This window comes from Ictalurus punctatus, chromosome 22 (assembly GCF_001660625.3).
Source record: "Ictalurus punctatus breed USDA103 chromosome 22, Coco_2.0, whole genome shotgun sequence".
Taxonomy (NCBI): Eukaryota; Metazoa; Chordata; class Actinopteri; order Siluriformes; family Ictaluridae; genus Ictalurus; species Ictalurus punctatus.
This window is the reverse complement of record NC_030437.2, coordinates 18,928,797-18,948,920: the sequence shown is the minus strand read 5'-3', so window position 1 is coordinate 18,948,920 and position 20,124 is coordinate 18,928,797. Positions and strand designations below refer to the sequence as shown.

The 20,124-nt window shown below is 45.7% G+C and overlaps 1 protein-coding gene across 6 annotated transcripts in view; it reads right to left on the bottom strand.

Annotated features, from left to right (window-relative positions):
- Positions 1–1,324: 1,324 nt before the first annotated feature.
- Positions 1,325–20,124, bottom strand: part of kat6a (K(lysine) acetyltransferase 6A) — a 35,292-nt gene continuing 16,492 nt past the window's right edge. For 2 of the 6 annotated variants that reach the window (XM_017451495.3, XM_017451496.3), the window contains exons 3-18: positions 18,901–19,009; positions 18,628–18,743; positions 18,169–18,250; positions 17,818–17,932; positions 16,980–17,015; positions 15,121–15,488; positions 14,505–14,620; positions 12,921–13,036; positions 12,423–12,564; positions 10,959–11,120; positions 10,779–10,872; positions 9,724–9,955; positions 8,326–8,527; positions 7,547–8,203; positions 7,105–7,357; positions 1,325–6,920 (exon numbers count right to left, since the gene is read on the bottom strand). In XM_017451495.3, coding sequence (XP_017306984.1) covers positions 3,739–6,920; positions 7,105–7,357; positions 7,547–8,203; positions 8,326–8,527; positions 9,724–9,955; positions 10,779–10,872; positions 10,959–11,120; positions 12,423–12,564; positions 12,921–13,036; positions 14,505–14,620; positions 15,121–15,488; positions 16,980–17,015; positions 17,818–17,932; positions 18,169–18,250; positions 18,628–18,743; positions 18,901–19,009 — 5,982 coding nt within the window. In that variant the 3' untranslated portion in view covers positions 1,325–3,738. The remainder of the gene's footprint in view (positions 6,921–7,104; positions 7,358–7,546; positions 8,204–8,325; positions 8,528–9,723; positions 9,956–10,778; positions 10,873–10,958; positions 11,121–12,422; positions 12,565–12,920; positions 13,037–14,504; positions 14,621–15,120; positions 15,489–16,979; positions 17,016–17,817; positions 17,933–18,168; positions 18,251–18,627; positions 18,744–18,900; positions 19,010–20,124) is intronic. The other 4 variants (XM_047149770.2, XM_047149772.2, XM_053674546.1 and 1 more) reach the window with 4 other exon arrangements.

Sequence of the window (20,124 nt, the reverse complement as noted above, 5' to 3'; positions counted from 1 at the left end):
TTATAAAGAGACGAGTGAAGCCCCCTACAGTACCTTCTACATGTACTGTACAAGTACACTACTTACAGAATTAAAGTAAACTTCATGTGTTTTTACACAGCTTTAACTGTGCAAAATGTAGAAAAAGTAGTTCAGGATCATCATATGACAAGATAGATTTTCTAACCTATCTGATTTTCAGTACTGCTCATCCTACACAGGGTCACGGAGCGCCTGGAGCCTATCATCCCAGAGGACTGGGGGCACGAGGCGCATGACACCCTGGACAGGGTGCCAGCCCATCCCAGGGCACTATTGCACACACTCAGACGACAGACAATTTAGAGATGTCAATCAGCCTACAATGCATGAATTTTAGACTGATGGAGGAAACCCAAGAAGTGCAGGGAGAACACGCAAACGCCGCACTCACAGGGTGGAGGCGGGATTCGAACCCCCAACTCTGGAGGTGTGAGGCAAACATGTTAACCACTAAGCTACCACGACCCTCAGGATAGAAAATTAATAATAAAACATTTATCAAAATAAAAATCAACCGATAAAATGAGTTATACGGCCATTCATTCACTCGTCTACAGTAACCTCGTTATCCTGGTCCGGGTGGCGGTGAATCCGGAGCCTATCCCAGGAACACTGGATGGAATGGCAGTCGAGCGTATAGCACAGACCGGCTTGTTTTTGGGAGGTGAGAGAAAAACCAGCAAACCTTACATGAGCTGGAACCCTATACAGGCACGGGAAGAACACACGAAACTCCCTGCTCACAGTAACCCGAACTCAGGATCGAGCCGGGGATCGTGTTTACAATTCATTTTCACAAAATCGTCACGTTGATTAGGGACAATCGGAGGAACGTAATGTGAAACGGTCGTCGCATAATGAAGGTAGTCCATTTCCTATTCACACAACTTCTCTTGAAGGTTCCACATACTTGATTGTCCGTATTTCTCTCATAACCTAGCTAGGATTTTATTTATTATTTTTTTTTTTTGGTACTGCAGTGGTGGAGATCAGGATCAACCATGAATAAAAGGTGGTGCAGTTGTTAGTATAAGTGGAAGCCAAGTTTATATAGTCAAATGGGTTTAATCTAAAGCTTAACTTTATTTTAAAAAAATAATAATTAAAAAAAGCTCAAATTTACATAAATGACAATGTCTGCATTTTTGGATTACATTCATAAAATAGCTCCAGGATCAAAAGGGCACCTTTTGTTTTTGTCCCTTATACCTTTAGCTTTGAAGTCCTTTTACGCGTCGTTCCATGAACTGATGAACTGATCTCTTCCATCACAGGATCACAGAAGGAATAGTAACGCAGAAACTAGTAAAACGGCTCAACATAATTTATTTTTGTTTCATGTTAAAATGTACAGAGTTCTTTGAAAGTACTTGCTAAGAAAGAAAAATATAAGAAACAAATAAATGGAAATACATACAGGGAGGAAATAGAGAGGAGAGAGAAGGAGGCGGGCACGCCGACACTACGCACTCACTCTCTCCGTCTACCGCGCTCTCTCTTAGCTTACAACTCACCATGTACAATTACAAAGGATACAAAAAAAGGGAAGCAATATAAACAGACAAACATACGAAGCTCATTTTTACATGCCTCTTAAATGGAAATCGTCCTATACACACATGGAAGAAATAAAAAACCGAGTGGGAGGAGAAAAAAAAAAAAGGGAAAAAAGAACGGCTAAATGACCTTTAGATATTCGTCGTCTCCTTTTGTTTTAAAATAGCATTAATATACTACACAAAGATAGAAAACTCTAGAGATGAGATGGAATGGAAAGGTTAAAGGCATCGTATTCACTAGAAGTGAGCTGCAATTTTTTTTGTTTTGAATTTCTTAATAATATTACCCCAAGTTGAGCTAAAAAATATGTAGGATATTTTTTTTGTTGTTCCTGAAACAGAAGTGAAAAATGACAGTACCAATATCCATGTCAATTTTTTCGTTTTTATATTATAGAAAAAACATTTTCTCTACAATAAGTTTACTAAAGTCAAAAAGAGTCAGCTTGTGTCATAAAAGAAAGCTGCCCAGTCTGATAAAATTCAGAAAAAAATTTAAACAAAAAGAACAAAAAAATTAAAAAAAACAAACAAAACGAAAAACAAATACACACAAATAATATACGAAAACATCAGCTCTTTTAAGAATCCTCATATTGACATTGAATACTGGACATACGAAGGAGTTTCTTTGCCCCTTGTCCTATACTGGTATCCGTCCCTGTACGACATGCACTTTAACCAAGATGTTAGTGCGTGTCTTGGTTTGTGTTTCACGCCAATGCGAATTACTGTCCACCTGCCCTTCATTACTAAATGCTAACAGAACTGTATTACCAGCTGAAGCTTTGAAGGTCCGTGACTGGTCATGTGTCAGTAGGAGTCGACGCGTATACACAGAGTGTCATCGGTATTAGTGTGGTTTTTAAAAAACCTGTCCGCTCCTGTGGTATACTGTGCAGTATGAAGTTAAAAAAGGGAGGGGGGGAATAATAATAATAATAATAATAATAATAATAATAATAATAATCAACTCTCCCTTGATTAGAGTGCCCTCTAGTGGACTGAGTGGAGTGTATTTATGCGACCAGAGGGGGCGCTCGCTGGCCTTGCAGCTCTGGAGCCTGTGCTGTGAATCAGGAAGTACCAGAATATTTACATCTAGAAGGTTCACAGGAGCTCTTGTCCCATTCAGGCTACCGGTACTTTCTTGCTACTTTTGGACATCTACATAGAGTCTCTCAGTCCCTCTGAATCTTAATACATGCGGTCCTATACTGAGAACTGGGAAGACACGGATTACTAGATACGTCTTACGGTGTCTCCATAGTAGCTCTGTGTCACACACGCTGAAGTGCCTCCACCTTGACTCTGAAGTGGCTAACGAAACGTGTGTGCGAGTGTTTGTGTCCAATTGTGTGCATGTGAATGTTTGTAAGAGCAAAAATGTGTGGATCACCTCCCCCACGGCCCCCCCCCCCTGTATAACCCCCCCCCCACACACACACACACACTTGTACATTTAAACTAAGCATGAGGCTGGACTGAAAACACAAGCATTTTAACGGTCATCCCAAAATAAATCTTTAAAAAAAAAAAAAAAAAAAAGGAAAAAAAAATGTGGTGGTAATAATAATAATAATAATAATAATAATAATAATAATAATAAGAGCCAAGTTCATCTACAACTGTTATTTTTTCCTTTTTTTTTTTTTACGTAAGGCTTCCTATGTCAATTCCAAAGACTGTGCATGACCCAGGTTGCGTCCATTAAGAACGTCAGATGTTTGTTCCTCAATTCTTTATTTATTTATATCTTGCAGCTGCTTTGTTTCTTCTTCTTCTTCTTCACCCCTGCGTTAACCAATGAACACCAGGGGAAGGAAAGGAGTGCCCGATTTTGCATGATGCGGACATTTTTGTTCACACCTCACGTCGTTACCCTGATCGGCTCGATTACGGCTGCACAGCTTCGGTAGGGCGAAAACGAGCGAAAACTTCTCCACCGTAACGTACGAGTAAAAGACATGTAAAGTAAAACCACCTCTCCAGTTGCGGCACCGTCCTGTTCCGCCACGCTAACGCTGTTTTCCAGATCTCAGGGAAAGTATGTGCACTCCGGTAACGACACATAGTATTTGCGCGAGTCTGTTTCTGGAAGGGGTTGAATGTCTTTGTCTTTACTCTCTTGTTTGTCTCTGCATATCTACTCCCTTGCTCATCTGCTCATGTAAGGCGACTGTTTGGGGACACCGGCGTAGCTGTGGTGCGAGGGACCGGCGTACATCATGTTGCCATGGTGATTGGGCTGCATAGGCTGCTGTGGATAGGCCTGACCGCCCATCATGCCCATCTGCATTTGCATGGGGTACTGGGCAGGCTGGTTCATGTAGTTGCTGTGGTACCCGCTGTTCATCATGGGCTGGGGCATGCGGTAGCCGGCTGACATGGCTGCGTTGAGCGGGTTCATGTTCATGGAGTTGTAAGCAGCCGGAGTGGGCATGAGGTTCGTCATCATGCCTCGTTGCACTGCCAGGGTTCGTGGGGACCCTTGCATTGAGCTTCGGCCATAGATCTGCTGCTGGTGTGGGGAACCGGCCTGGATTTGGGAAGCCTTGGAGCGAATAGAGATGTGGCCTTTCACAGTGGCCATTTGACCCTGAAGGCGCTGGGTGTGGGGTGGAGGAGGTAGGCCGATGTTGGCTCCTGGCATGTTGCACTGGATTAAGGAAGTGCCAAGGTTCATGGAGCTAGAGCTGAGATTGGGAGGTGGAGTCATGGTTGCCTGAGCCTGAGGCAGAGGAGGATGGGGGGAAGAAGTAAGCTGCGCCAAGCTGGGATTGGGCAAAGTGGCGCTTGTGGCATAAGACGTGACGGCAGCAGAGTGAGAGTAAGACATGGCGTGAGGGTCCATGATTGTGTTGGTAAGCTGCTGGAGTTTGGCCAAGCTGAAAGTGGCTGACGGTTGAGCATAGCTGCCTGCACCAAAGTCCTGGCCCATTCGGTCGTAAATGCTTCGACCACTTCCGCCACTTCCTGCACTCTCAGGAATCTCCATGATCATGGGCGTGGAAGCGAAGCTATTTCCCATGCTGCATTGGGAAAGCGCCTGCTGCTGAGGAGGAGGAGGTGGGGGTGCTGAAGGTGCAGGCTGGGGCTGAGGGTTTGGCGGTTGCTGCTGTTGAGGAACCTTCTTTTGCTGCTGCTGCTGGCTTGCACTTGGAGGCCTTTCAATTACACAGCTTTGGGGGGACTTGATGCCACAGCCTGGGGTGTTAGCTGAGGGTGGAGGAGGTGGAGGTGGTGGTTGAGGGACAGTACTACCACTAGTCGAGCCAGGACCACCATTTGGACCTGGACCAGGACCAGCCTGCTGAATCAAGCTGCAGCTGCCCATAGCAAGTTGAGATCCCACAGAAGCACTGGAAGACGACATACCAGGGGTGGACACAAAGGAACAGCTATTGCCTTGTGAGGAAGAGGATGGAGTGGACGATGAAGAAGATGCAGACGAGACAGCTGCCACCGTAACAGACATGCTGCTTCCACTTCCACTGTTCCCCCCACTGCCACCTCCTCCGCCCATAGTGGAGTCATAACTACTGGGGTTGTCATAGTTCTCTGTGGTACTCTCGATGCTGCCCAAGTCACTGAAACCACTGTCCACCACCTGTTGAGAATGGTCTGACACGGACGGCACGTCCATCATGGGTGACGTCTCCATGTTCTGCAACGATGGTGCAGAAAGCGAGCTAGGGTGCTCTGGAGTTATTTGGGTGTAGCCTCCACCGTTTCCACCTGCTGGACCAGACACACCTGGTCCCGTTTCAAGAGGTCCTGGAGTCATTCCTGGGCTGTTGACGGAACGTACAGATTGACTGGCTAAAGGGGGCATGGGAGGGTTGGGCATGGGGCTACTATGTTGAGAGGCACCACAGTCTTCCACCATGGCAAGAGATTCCTCCTCTCCCTCCCCATGGCTATAGTTCTGCAGGGTTCGGCAGGCAGCTAGTGTCTCCTCGCAGTCCTGGTAAGCGCCGTGTGGCTCAGCTTCCTCATCCTGGGCCTCTCCTTGTGTAAGGGACTGGACAGCCTGGACTGTCTCGAGGTCCAACTCACTGCTGTGGTGGTGGTCATGCGGATGGTGGCTCAACTCGTCCTTGAATTCAGAGTTTGCATGAGGGTGTCCTGTCTCCATCAGCAGGTCAGATTTGCTATCCATTGACTGCATGTGTGGTGAATCAGAAGGAATTGCAATGGAGGTCACAGTCTCAACTGCAGCAGCTGCAGCTGCAGATTCCTCCAGCTCCCGTCGCCGCCTTTCATCCTGGGAGTCAACCGAGCGGGTCTTTACCTCTCGGACCTCGTCTTCCTCATCCTCATCTTCCACCACTTCCTGCTTGTGGATGTACTCCCGTGACCCACTCTCCTGCATGTCTAAAAAACCTTCCCCACTCTGCGGTTCTTCTTTAACAGGCGGTGATCGAGGAGGAGATGATGGTTCCTCCTCCCCATCTTCTAGCTCTTCATCGTCATCATCCTCGGAGTCCTGGTTTTTTCTCCTCTTGCCAGAATCACTTTTCTCCTCCAAGCGACCATCTCCTTCATCATCCGCATCGTGATCATCGCTTCGCCGGCTTCCTGAGCCAGATATAGCCCCTGTCCTCCTGCTGCCCGAGTTGTTATGATCCTCATCCTCTCTTTCCTCATCCTCCTCTTGGTCCGCCATGTCACCATCTCTGTTCTGAGGGACTCGGGGGCCGGATACCTGGGATAAGTTGCAAGAAGGTGAACGGCTTGGCTTCTCTTCAGACCATGTTTGATCCTCCTCCTCCTCCTCCTCCGGCTCAGAAACGGGTGCAGGTTTGGAAACAGGGGGCTCGAGGTTTGCTTTTTTCGGTGGTCGGCCTCGTCTCCTGGGTTTAGGCTGTTCTCTCGTTTGTTGAGGGAAAATGCCTTCCTCCTCAGAGTCCTTGTGCTTTTCACAGTCGAAGTCTGACGTCAGAGGTCTCCTCTTGAAGGTTCGGTCCTCTGGCTTTTCTAACTGTAATTGAGACAAGTGGCTTCTGTCCAGCTCTGCTCGGGCACCCTCATCCTTGGTCTGCTGTGGGTAATAATTCCGACGCTTTCTGCCTGGTTTGCTCTGAACGCTTTGTCTGGGAGTTTCCTCCGAGGACTGGGCTGTCAAACCGGTGTCGGCAACCTGGTTGGTCGTCCCACTTCCCGGCTTTCTCCCAGGGCCCTTTTTCCAGTGCTGCGGCTTACGGCTCTTTCCCTTAGGCCAGCCTTTCTTCTTCTTCAAAGGGACCTCCGGCGTCACAGTAGAGGGCTCCTCTCCTTCTAATGCCGCAGTCTCTGGCCTTCTCAGGCCACTGACTGGTTTCAGCACAGGAGTGTGATCTGGGTGAGAGGAAAAAAAAAGATAAAATAAATATATACACACACACACACACACAGTGTATATATTTCAGAGTGTATATATTACAGTGTTTATATTACAGACAGTGTATATATTACAATGTATATATTACAGACACACAGTGAAGAAAATAACAGAACAGGGAGAAACCAGGATATTACTAACCATCCTCATCAGACTCCGAGAGATTGGTAGGGCGAATCATTTTAAGCGTAGAGTCCAAGTGTTTGCGAGCAGGTGGGTAACAGCGGAGGCTATGGCCAAACGGCGTCTCCTCCTCTAACCGGGGCATGGGTCTCTCGGAATCCGAGTCTACAAATGGCTCATCGAGAACTTCTGTAGTCTCAGAAATGGTTTCCGTCACCACACTGCTGTGTGGGTGGCTACGCTGACGTATGCGCCTTTTCCGTGGGAGCTTCTGGGGAAAAAAAAATGGTGGAATTTATTCAAAATGCGATCCCCCAAATGCATTCCATTACGTCCCTATATCATTTCACTTACAGACTCCAAAATCTGCAATTACTAGGATAGCTTTAATTGATCACAGAATGTACAAAGGAAACAACAACAACAACAAAAAAAGTTCTTATATCAGAATTCCACCCACCTTGCTTTTGAGCCCTAACGTTGGCTTGGTAAGAATAGGAGGGGAGCGGGTACCCATCTCTTCATTGTAGTCATCGTCATCATCGTCATCCTCACTGCTTTCACTCGAGCAGGAATGAGGGACCGGCGACTCGCTCAGCCTAGGTGCCGTGGTTAACGAGGGCACGTCATCCCCCGACTCCTCGTTCAGCCTACGCTTGGGGCCTCCCCTTTTCCGTGCGGGGCGCCCTCTGTTGCGTGGGGGAGGGATTGCAGAGTGCCTTGAAGCCCCAAATAGCCGCTCAGTGCAGTTCGGCTCCTTCTCAGAAGCGAAGAGAGGAGATGGAGACAAGGATACCGGTGTCATTTTGTTTTGAGATGGATATTCTTCGTCATCATCCTCTTTGGGCCTGGTTTTCCGGGGCCGTCCCGGTCCGGGACGAGGTTGATCCTTGACTTTGCCCCACGGCCAGTTTTTAGGAGGCCGTCCGCGACCCCGACGCTCCCCATTTGCTTGAAGAGGTGTGGCTTCAGGGCTTGGGAGACTGTTGCGTATGGGGGATGAAGGCAGAGAGCTTTGATTCTTGGGGAATGTTGGGAAGCACTTTTTTTCTTCGTTATCCTCCTTGTCTACTCTTGTATTCCATGGCAGCGGGGAACTTTTGCGATTTGATTTCATCTGCGGCACGCAAAACAAAGTAGTTATTTAAGTGAGCTCGATACATGTTAAATATAAGTGAACGATAAGCGATCACACGGACGTTTGAAAGACTTGAAAAACGGGCTACGGTCATTACTCACGTCTTTGTTGTTTTCTTTCTCTCCGTCCTCTTCTTCGTCCTCGTCGTCATCTCCATCCCCATCTTCGTCAGACACAACTGGGTTGGCGACAATGACGGGTGTCCACCGTAGGCAGTCCGGGTCGACTTCCAGGAGCCGAGGTCGGGCATGGAGACGGGCCATGTGAGTCGACACCAGCTTTTCCCTGCGAACCAGAATCAGCCTGGACAGACAAGATAAGGGGAGGGAGTTAGACTATTTCAAAACACCCCCCCAAGCCCATATTTTACCAGTGTAAACAACGAGTACTATTTAACATGTTTTAGTAGCAAGTTGCGTTTTCTTCTGCTCTACCTCAAACATGTCCTTAAAGCATTTTTTTTTAAATCCAGTTTTAACTCCTTTCTAATGATGGATTAATTTTATTTGCTCTCTGAACCAACCAAACCAAAAGTTTTATCTTCTACCAGTGAGGTTGATAAACATTACTGCAGCTTGAGCATGTATATTAGACCTGCAACAATTAATCGATAATATCAATAATAACTGATTATGAAAATCGTTGTCAACTAATCTCATTATGGATTAGTTGGTTTGCGCGTGGCACATTTACCCATTATGTTACTTCAGCTCCGAAAACGCTTGGGAAGTAAATACTAAAGTTGTGTCCCAAATGAAGTACTGTACACTTACACTATGCACTCTGCACTACCATCTAATGTGTGAATTTATATCCAAAATGCTCCACTGTGTGTAAGGGGCAGGGGAAACCGGTGCAAGCTGCTTAAAATGTTTAGATTAATTTGAGTTTATTGTCATTATATGCTGTATTTGCGCGCTTGCAGTGTAAATTCTGTCGTTTATTATAACGGAAGTGATCTATTAGTAACGAGGCCACGTTGCTGATCACGCGCTGAAACAGAGAGGGAGCGCAAGTAAGATCTGCAATGTCTAAAACATTTTGGTCAAAAGTAAACGAATAAACTAACAAGTAAAATAATATTCCTAAAGACAGTGAGTAAACAGAAAGCACAAGGTGCAGTGAAAGTAAGTTTTATATAAAATAAATATAAAGTTTATTTTACAGTATTTATGCATTGTTTATGGATGCACAAAAAGCACCCAATTAAACTACAGTCCTACATTAATAATATATATTCTGGTGTGTGTGTGTATTGGGTTCTTTTCTGTTTTGGATAAACAATTGTGTAAAGTTTCAGTCTGAAGTTTATATTTGTAACTCAGTTTGTGGATTTTATTTCAAATAAAAAAAAAAAAAAAAAAAGGGTACCGAAATCTTGCCCCGCCCCCATCCGATTAATCAAAATAAATAAATAGAAATAAATCGGCCAACTACTCGATTATGAAAATAATCGTTAATTGCAGATCTAATGTACATGTGCGGTCTTTCTCTCTTACCGATCCCCTCGGTGCTCCAGCATGTTTAGATTCTGCAGCGTGGCCGTGATGTCCTGAGGACAGATGCCGGTGATCTTGCTGAGGCGGCGGATGGTGAGCTTTCGGTCTCGTACCTCGTGTAGGCACTCGAGCACGACGCTCCGCCAGTAAGCCATGTAGGAGAGGCGGCCCAGATCGGACAGAGGCTTCTCTGGAGAACCGGGCTGGCCTTCCCGCTTAGACAGCAGGTAACCTACACACGCACACAGACAGACAGACGCACGCACAAAGTTATTCTATAGAGGAAAGAGAAATGGAAAAAAAAAAAATGGAATGAAAGGAAGGATGACTGTATGGATTGATGGATCTGAGGATGATGGGAAGGAAAACTGGATGGGTGGATGGATGGATGTGAAGGAATATTGGATGGTTGGATGAATGGACATGAGAAAAACAGGGGGAAAAGATTGAAAAGGCAGATAGATGGATGGAGGGATAGATGAATGTGAGGATGACCGGATGGATGGATGGGTGTGAGGATCATGGTAAACATCGTGGATGGGATGGAATAATGGATAGTTCTATGGAAAGGAAGATTGGATGGACAGATTTAAGGATGATGGGAGGATGAACGGATGGATCACTGGATGTGAAAATGATGGGAATCGAAGACTGAATGGATGAAAGGATGTGAGAGTGAAGAAAAGAATATTCGGTTGATGGATGGATAGTTTGATGGTTATGAGGATGAAAGATGGATGGATGGATGTGAAGATGATGGGAGGGAAGACTCCACGGATGGGCGGACTGATGTGAGAACCATGAGAAAGAAGGAAGACTGGAGAAATTGATAGACAGACATAAGGATGAGGTAAAGGCAGATTGAATGGATGGAAAGGAAATGAGGATGGACAGATGGTTAGATGAACGGACGGATGGAAGAAATGAATCGAGCTTGTGACTGGCTAACCAAATAACTATCATACAGCTCCACATTTACACAAACACTAACTAAACAGCAAACTATTTCCACTCCTGCATGCTCACAGGTTCAGAAAAACAAACATGAGACGTACTGAAGTCGATGAGGAAGCGTCCGTAGCCCTTGCGCTGGTACTGTGGAAGAATCATGATGCAGGACACGTTGTACTTTTGCTGGCAATGTTTCTCCTGTGAAGAAGCGAAAGGCACGGGGGGGGTTAGGAACGGTTTCCGAACAGGAAAAATCGATTCTCCGGCAGACGACTTGAGCTCACCTTGGAGAAGTATCCGACCAGATGACACCCCTTGGAGTCGTTCTGCGTGAGCACGTAAAAAAGGAACGGTTCCACGTCGTAGTACAGAGTCTTGTGATCCAGAAAGAGCTTGGCGAGCAGACAGAGGTTTTGACAGTATATTGTGCTGACGTTCCCATCGACCTGAACAAAAGCAAACAAATGATTATTTTTTTTAATTACTTGCGATTTTGTGCGACCCTATCTTCCGCACCCTAAAAGTTTCCTCCGCGTTGGTTTTTTCCTGTCTTTGTATTTTCGTTTTAATTCTCTCCTGTATTCTCTCCCCCACCCCCACCTAGTCTTCCTCACCCTCATCTTCCACCTCTTCCTGCTTGTGGATGTACTCCCACGACCCACTCTCGTCCGGACTCTCGGCCACGCCGTCCAGACCGGGTAGCGAGTGCACAAATTAACATACTTTTCACAAGGTTGACATTTCTGTATTACAAATTCTTCATTCTAATATTTTGAGATACCAGAGTTTTGATTTCCGTGAGCCGTAATCAATCATCGAGATTAAAACAAAACACAGGCTTGTAATATTTCACTTTACATGTAATGAATCTACAATATATGAAAAGTTCCAACGTTTTGAATGAAATTACGGGAAAAAAACTAACTTTTCCACGATACTCGAACGTTCTGAGAGGCACCTGTAAACCGCCGCTGTGGTACAAGAGGAACAAAAACACTCCCGTCGTTCTGTGCCGTTATATTTTGTGATGCTGCGATTTATCGTCTGCGGGTGTGAGAATTTATACCTTCCTGTGTGTTGTTCTGCGTTCATCACTTGTCTGTGATAGCGGGCGTATATTATTTGTGATGTGTAATTGCTGTGTGGGTTGTACCACGGTGACATGAAGCAGTTAAACCACTGAACCTGGAGGGTGGGGGAGGAGAAAAAAGAAAACCCAACAGCCAGCCAGACCTGTTAATGCTGCTGAGTCAGAAACCTGAGCCTCTTGAAACCAGCCTCGCAAACCTGTGTGTGTGTGTGTGTGTGTGTGTGTGTGTGTGTGTGTGTAAAAGGAGTGTCCACATTCAGACAGATGGGCTGCCAGTATACTATAAACAATACTAAACAGTAGGCCCCGGCTACCAGCTTTGCTTTTTAACATCATGAATACGGCACCGATGCTGGGGTAACCATTTATTTTTCCTTCAGGCAAGGCCTGAGATGAAGACAGAGCTGCTTGTGTATCCCTCAGTCTCACAGTGATAATTATAGAGGACGCTTTATTTATTTATAGAACGTTAAGAAAAAAAAATAAATCCCTAAACTGCTCTTGCATGGCTCTCTGTGATGTGTCATTACAGCAGCTCTAAAGAACAGGATATGGGCGTCGGCCGCAGACGGGCCCTGTGTGCTTCTGTGTGTGTGTGTGTGTGTGTTCTGTATATGTGTGTGTGGTTTGTGGCTGGGAGGAAGTCTCGAAGCCTCACCTCGAACACAGAGACGTCGTCCTTCCTGTAGATCTCGTTGGCGGGCGGGTGAAACCACGTGCACTTGCGCATGTGCTGGTACAGGATGCTGCGGCTCTTCATGTAGCGCAGGCAGAACTCACACAGGTACAGCTTAGGAAGTCTGGGAGGAGGAGCGCGCACACACACACACACACACACACACACACGTGCACACTCGCTATTACTAGACGTACTTATTACAACACTCAAAAACAGGAAACATTCAATTACCAAGAACAATACACCACAAGGGGAAAAACAACAAAACACGCGCTAAACAAATCAAACTAAACGTGACTCCGTAACCATAACAACGCTCTTGTCCTAGCTAATAGAGGCTCACAAACTAGCTTAGCTTGCTCTCTGGATTAGATTTGTTAATAACTTTTCACCAGCACTACGTCCGCCATGTTTGGTTTTCTTGCAACCTGATTGGTCAGGAGGTTAAATAAAAATCACGTGGTGTGCAGACGTTACCTGCTGTACTCCTGAGGGTACGGTGACGAGTACCACGTCTGGATCTCGTACTTCCCGAACTCGATGACGGCGGGACAGCGCATCTGTGGGTCAGGAGGCCCCGTCACACCGACTTTCTGCAGAGGCCGAGAGATAATACGGGGGGGTGGAGGAGATAAGTTAAAAACTGGGGTTGGGAGCAAACACACACACACACACACACACACACACACACACAGCTCTTCTCTCTCAGACAGAGTCTTGTGCTTGTTGTATTAATAGTAGAAGTAGTGATAATTATAACATGGTATTTGTAACTCTCAGTTTGTGGATTTTATTCTAAATAAACGAAAAAAAAAGGTACTGAAAGTTTGCTTCGCCTCCCGTCCGATTAACCGGAAAAAAAAATAAAATCGGCCAACTAATCGAGTATGAAAATAATCGTTAGCTGCAGCCCTACATGAAACGCGTCTCGGCCGACTGACTGCTCTCGCGTTAAGAACGTAAAAAAAAATCCACCGGAACGATCCGCATATTAAATCTTCATAATTAACACGTGGCTCAGAGTTGATTTTTTTTTTTCCATGGGTGTGTGGTTCCATTTCCACTTTGGCGAACCATTTCCTATGTTACCCACAATGCCGTTTGACTACCTGCTGATATGACGGCGATGCTGTGGGACACGCCGCACGTACAACGTTACTTGCGGTTAAAAGTATCACGATACGGCCGTAGGACCGGTACACCGTGCGGCCCTGCTTCATCTCGACCTAGAGACTGATGCAGCGGCACTTTATTCCTTGGAGTCTGTCCTGCTCTCTCTCCTCCGAACAGATCAGCATTTCATTTCAATATAAAACACATTCAATGTGTTTCAGCGCGAGAAAACTGTGAAAGGGAGTTACATTACGTTTTTAACGGAACCGTTAATTTAAGCAGAAGTTGGTTATGGCTAAATAAATAAATAAATAAAGCCACAGCGGCCATGTTGTAAATATCACTTACGCAGAGTTCTATTGTCTGACCGGTTTAGAGCGGTCCTGTCTGCCAGCTGCTATTGAGATGAACCTTTTCAAAAAAGGCCTGTGTGTGTGTGTGTGTGGGTGTGTGTTTCTCCATGGAAGACTTCTAGTCTCAGGCAAGTTCACAGGCAGCTTCCACACTGAACCTTCACACACACACACACACACACACACACACCATAAAAACTCAGTTTTGCAGAACGTGACCCTCGTCTCGGAGAAGAAAAGATCAGAAAAACTAGCAATTAGACATCTTAATCAAAATATCCTTTTCATTTGTTCATTTTTTTATGAGAATGAAAAGCTTTAAACCTGACTCGGGGGGCGGGGCTGTGTACGACACTGTGACGTCATAAAATCAGCACGATAGCGCCGGACCAATTGCAGTTCGATATGCAAATCATCACAGGATAGAGGAAGACGGCGTGCGCGGGAAGCTAGCCGAGCTTACGTTACGTTAGCGACGAACTAAAACATGGTTGCTATGGCAACGCCTTTCTTTCCTCCCTTCCTTCCTTCCTGTCACGTCACCTGTTCCTTGCCTTCCATCCATCTTTTCTTTCTTCCTTCCCTCCCTCCATACCTGTAGTGCCAGCTCCTGGATGTGTCTGAAAAGTTCCATGTCCTTCTCCGTCAGGTTCTCGTGTCCCGGCAGCTTCTCCTCGTCCTCCTTCCAATCATCGCTACAATCTTGATTGTCTGTGGGTGCGGCACACACACACACACACACGGTAAGTTAGTTGTAGACAGCAGCAACATAGAAAAATTATACGCGTCCCAGATTACACAGGATGCACCTTAAAGCCAGGTGTGAACGTGGCCTAGCACGTACGGAACGAACCCCTCCGCGTGGTGCAGTTCTAGGAAATAAATCAGCGACGGGGTGCAGTGTGACAAAGCGGCGTTACCGTCACCAGCATGTCCCGAAAAGCACGCCCTACACCACAGCAATTTGCCAACAATTCCAATGAATTATTTAATTTTTATCCGGTTATAGTTTAACGTTCTGGAACTGTCCCACGAAACAAGTTCCTATAGCCCCTGTTCTCAGCCTGATCTGCGGCTGCACTACCGCCAGAACATTAAAATCGACACCTCCTGACCAATCAGAACGCGGTACTGGCTGTGGTATAATTGTAGTTAATGAACACGCTAAAACGATAAAAACAATATCTTCTGTTGGTGCTGTTGGTGCTCACCCCCTGCGCGCTGGTGCGCGTCTGATTTCCGGCCGCTCTTCTTGCGGATGCGGTGCTGCTCTGCGTAGTCGAGCGACTCGGTGCGGGATTTGCGTCCGTCCGGTGACGGAGTGAAAAACTTACTCAGGGCGTCGATCAGCCCTTTGGTCTTCCTGTTGAAGCGTGCCGCGCCCTGAGACTCGTCCTCGTCATCCCGCCGCGAGAACAGCAGCCGGTCGTCGCCTGGGTAACCTTCACCCAGGTAACCGTCGCACGACGAACTCGAGGACGAGTGAGGGGAGGCAGAGCCTCGTGAGTGACTCGCTCCAGGGCCTCGCCGCCGTCGGCCACGCCCACTCCCTCGAAGTTTCTTAAAGGGGCGACCCGGCCTGCAGGCACACACGAGAACTGGTGTTTAATGAGAATATTACAGTCCTAACAGTTCACTACGTTAATAATTTATAATAATTTACACGCGTTCAGGTCTCTGGTCCGTTTCACCCGCACGCTAATATACGCTAGTAGCGAAAAAACAAATCACAAAACTCAGGTTTTTTTTTTTTTTTTTTAAACGGCGAAAGTTGTTAAGAAAACGAAACACACACATTATGGTGCTTGAATGTGTCGTTAAATTATATTTATTAGATATAAAACGACGTGTGTAATTTTCACAATTGAATTCAAATGAACGAAAAACAGATCGGTCACATGGAAAAAAGTAAGCACACCCCTAGATTTAATAACACCTTCAAATCCATAAAATTAGAATCATGTGTCGCATGCCAGTGAGTAGAACCTGCTTAGGGAGTGACTTATTTACACCCCTCTCATATCTAGTGTCTGGTGCTCCCTTTGTTATTGAGGTGTGAGGTGTCTTCATGCCAGGATCTAAAGAGATATATAAGGCCTTCAAAAGAAAAGAAAAAAAAGAAAAGCTTGTGGATGCCTACGAGTCTGGCGCGGGATTTAAAAAGACCTGAATTATTTGAAACACATCGTTTCACTGTAAGGAAAAACCACCTACAAATGGCGCCGATTTCAAAATCCGTTCAGGACTGGCCGTCTCAGCAAATTCAGCCCAAGATCAGACCGTCTGATGCAAAAAACAAGTCTCCAGGAACCCCAGAATCATCACAAGATCTGCTAGGAAGGCTTGCAGCTCTTGGTGTCAAAGTGCATGCTTCTACCATCAGAAAGAGTTCTGACCTGCATTGGAGGCGTCCCAGGGAAACGGCTTTGCCGACTAAAAAGAACATTCGAGCGAGACTGCAGTTTGCCGATGAGCATACAGACAAAGACCGGGCCTTTTAGAATAATGCGCTCTGGACAGACGAGTCAAAGAGAGTTGACTGGACAAAGTAAGACCAGATGTGATCGGCACAGACCAAAGACAGCTTTTCAGGAGAAGCACCTCATACCAACTGTGAAGCACGGTGGTGGAAATGTTACGGTTTGGGGGTGCTTCACTGCATCAGGGACTGGACAGCTTGCATTCATTGATTCAACTATGAATTCTGCATCATATCAAAGAGTGCTTGAAGATTATGTGAGGCCGTCTGTCTGAAAGTTGAACCGAAAGTGGACTTTTTCCTTCGGGCACAAGCAAATCCAGCAAGGAATGGCTCAGAAAGAAGAAATGGAGGGTAAGGCCTAGTCAAAGCCCGGATTTGAATCCCATTGAAATGTTTGGGGGGGGGATTTACTGAAACAAGCAGTACATGCAAGAAAACCCTAAAACATCTCGCAGCTGAAAGTGTATTGCATGGAAGAGTGGTCAAGAATTCCAGAAAGCCTGGTGGACAATTATGCAAAACGTCTGCAAGAAGTTATTTCTGCTAAAGGGGGGCAATACTAGCTTCTGAAGCCAAGGGTGTACTTACTTTTTCCACAGAAGAATCTCACATCTATTGATATGTCTGTTGAGTAAATGATGGAAAAAGCTCATTTATTAATAGGCACGGTTTCAAAGTTATGTCAAATGTTGACAAATACATCTGGAACAAACAAATACAGAAAACAGGTTTGTTTTTTCTCCATCTAATCGAATAATCTGAGACCGCAATTAGAATGCAAATAAACAAAAAACAAAACAAAACAAAAAAAACAACAAAAAAAAAGAAGAATCAAATCAATAAAAACAATACAAAACAAAAATAACCGACCACCAAATAAATAAACAAACCTAATTTCACAAGCAAACTGAGTAAATGTTTGGAATTTAAATAAAAAAATAAATCTGTAATAAATTAAAGTGCAAATAATAAATAAATAAACAAACAAACAAACAAACAAGGAACAGTGAAACAAATCGATTTTGATAAACAGTCAAAGCAGATGATTGGAATATAAACGAGTAAACGAATAAATAAACAAACAAAAGTGCATTATTTAATAAATACATAACCGTCTAACACAAAAACCAAAAACAAACCCGTGGCGTGAGGAGGGAGGGGCTTACGCTCGCATACGCGTTTGTATTTTCACGTGACGACATTTTGTAACGCACGTGGCGCCTGTAAAAACGCTTCTGTGGGTAAATAAAACTTATTTAAGGGATTTTATGATTTATGGGTTGATTGTGTGGGAAGAATTTTAAAGCAACAGTTAAAGTTAAAAACAAAAACCAACACAAAAAGAAGCCGAAGTTGTTCTTTTTGAAACATCCCGAGTGGGACAGATGAGGAGTAAACACGGTAAGAGCGCGTGACGTGACGTTACCTGCCCTTCTGTCGACTCAGGGGGGCGTTGTACCGCCGCTTGATTTGTGCTGCTTTTTCGTGCAAGACGTTTCGTCCCTTTTTCCTCGGCCTGCAGATCTGACAGATCCACATACCTGCGGAGGGAAAGAATTTTTTTTACAAAAAATAATAAGGAATTTTTTAAAAAAAGTTTACGCGTGACGTTTAGACGATAAAGCTCGATAGTGAATGTGTACGATGACAAAAAATAAAAAGTATAAACATATATTTGTGCGCCAGAGACAGGACCTTTGAACACTACGGGCACGTGATGTGAGAGCGCGCGAGTGAGAGAGAGCGAGAGAGAGCGTGCGAGCGTGTGTGGTGATACCTTTCGGCATTCGTGTCAGTGGGGGGTCACAACACTCCATGTGGAAACCTCGATCGCAGGAGTCACACAACAACAGATTTTCCTGCACACACACACACACACACACACACACACTTCAATTTCCATTTCCACCTTCTGTACTACAGTAGAGTACTGAAAGATTACTAATGTGAAATATACGGAACGGGGCGGGGCTTCCAGGGCGTCGGTACAGATCGGAGAGTTTTCATTGGAGAAGAAAAAAGAATAAAAGCCTTCTTGAACGGTGTACTCCGACGTTCGATGAATTTTGTCCTCGTTTTGGAGCAGATTAGCGTACAGATAACCTTACGGCTGATGTATTCACACTAAACACCCCAAGACGTTCATTTCATAGGGACTTTAAGGTTGCCAGATCTGCACCACTGAGGAAGGAGTACATACAGTATATAAAATCGGTGTGTGTAAATAATAAGGTACCGCGTTTTTGCCCTGGTCCTGACAGCTGCTGCAGGTTTTACACTCGATGCACTGCCACCACAGAGCTTTAACTCGAGCCGTCAGCTCCGGGGAGAACTTCAGACAGGACGGATGACCTGAGGAGGAGAAAAGCCACAGACACACAGCGTCAAATCAGAAAAACGGATCAAGACACGGTCACGCCGAACGTTCAAGTCCACCTCAAGTTCATCAACGAACTTCTCTGTTCTCTTCTCCTCGCGACGGCGGAACATCTTCCTCCGAGTAACTCACCGCTGTTTCCGCAGTCGGCGCAGGAGATGAGCTCCTCCGGCTCTTTGACCCGATTCTGCTCCTTGGTCCCCAAACAGAAGCTGCAGATGGGGATGGGCTCGGCCACGGGCTGAGAGAGAGAGAGAGAGAGAGAGAGAGAGAGAGAGAGAGAGACACACACACAGACAGAGCGAGAGAGAGATAGGCAGAAAGATAGAGACAGAATGAGAACGTAAGAAAGACAGAAAGGGAGGGGAAGAGAAAGAGAGAGCACAAGGGAGAATGAGAGAAAGACAGACGGAGCAAGAGACAGTAAGAGAGACAGAAAAACAGAAAGAGAGACAGAGACAGAGACGAGAGAGCGAGAGAGAGAGAGAGAGAGAGAGAGAGAGAGAGAGACGTCAGTGAACAGACTCGTGGTTGGATATAAACAGCAGTGAGTCAGTAGAGGTGTAAAGTAGGGATGGATGATATCTTATCGTTTGTGGTATCGGTAGAAATTCTCCCCACAATAAGAATTACCTTGAGACATAATAACGATAAAGTCTAGTGGATGATGTACGTGTTTGAGCGACGGTCTGAGACCCGTTCACCGCTCGCGTGCAGAGTGAGAACAGCGGAAGGTGCACGTGAAGCGGGGGAGGAGTTTAACGGCTGAACGAGGAGCTCCCTCTACAATCTGGAACTGGTTCAGTTACAGAAAATCACACGTGCGGGAGAATGACCGGGATATGCAAACTTTACCAAAAATAATGCAACGGTCTGGTTACAAAAGGAGGAAACACTTCCAATTTATTCCGCCTTCTCAGACACAAACCCGAGTATGGAGAAAGTCTGAAGACGTTAACCTCGCGGTCCACCACATAAACATAAGCAGTGACTGTTGCGTCCAGACAAACTTCTTTTCCCCCTGAGCACACGGGTGAAAACGCTGCAAGAACGGGATTTAGACGTGGAGAAACAGGTGTGCCTGATAACGGACAGCGGAGCGAATACAGTGCAAGCAGTCACTCGGAACACGTGGACAAGACTGTCTCGCTCGGGCCGGCGTCTACACGGCGTCTACATGGCGTCTACGGAAGCTTGAGCTTACTCAAACATGAGCTTAACCTTTACTGCGAGTCAAAATGCTTTAAATGCTGTCTCTAAATATTTAAATCAATCAATCAATCAATCAATCAATAAATAAATAAATGGAAAATGACCTGGACGCTACCGGTCAAAAGTTTGTGGACACTCGAGTTA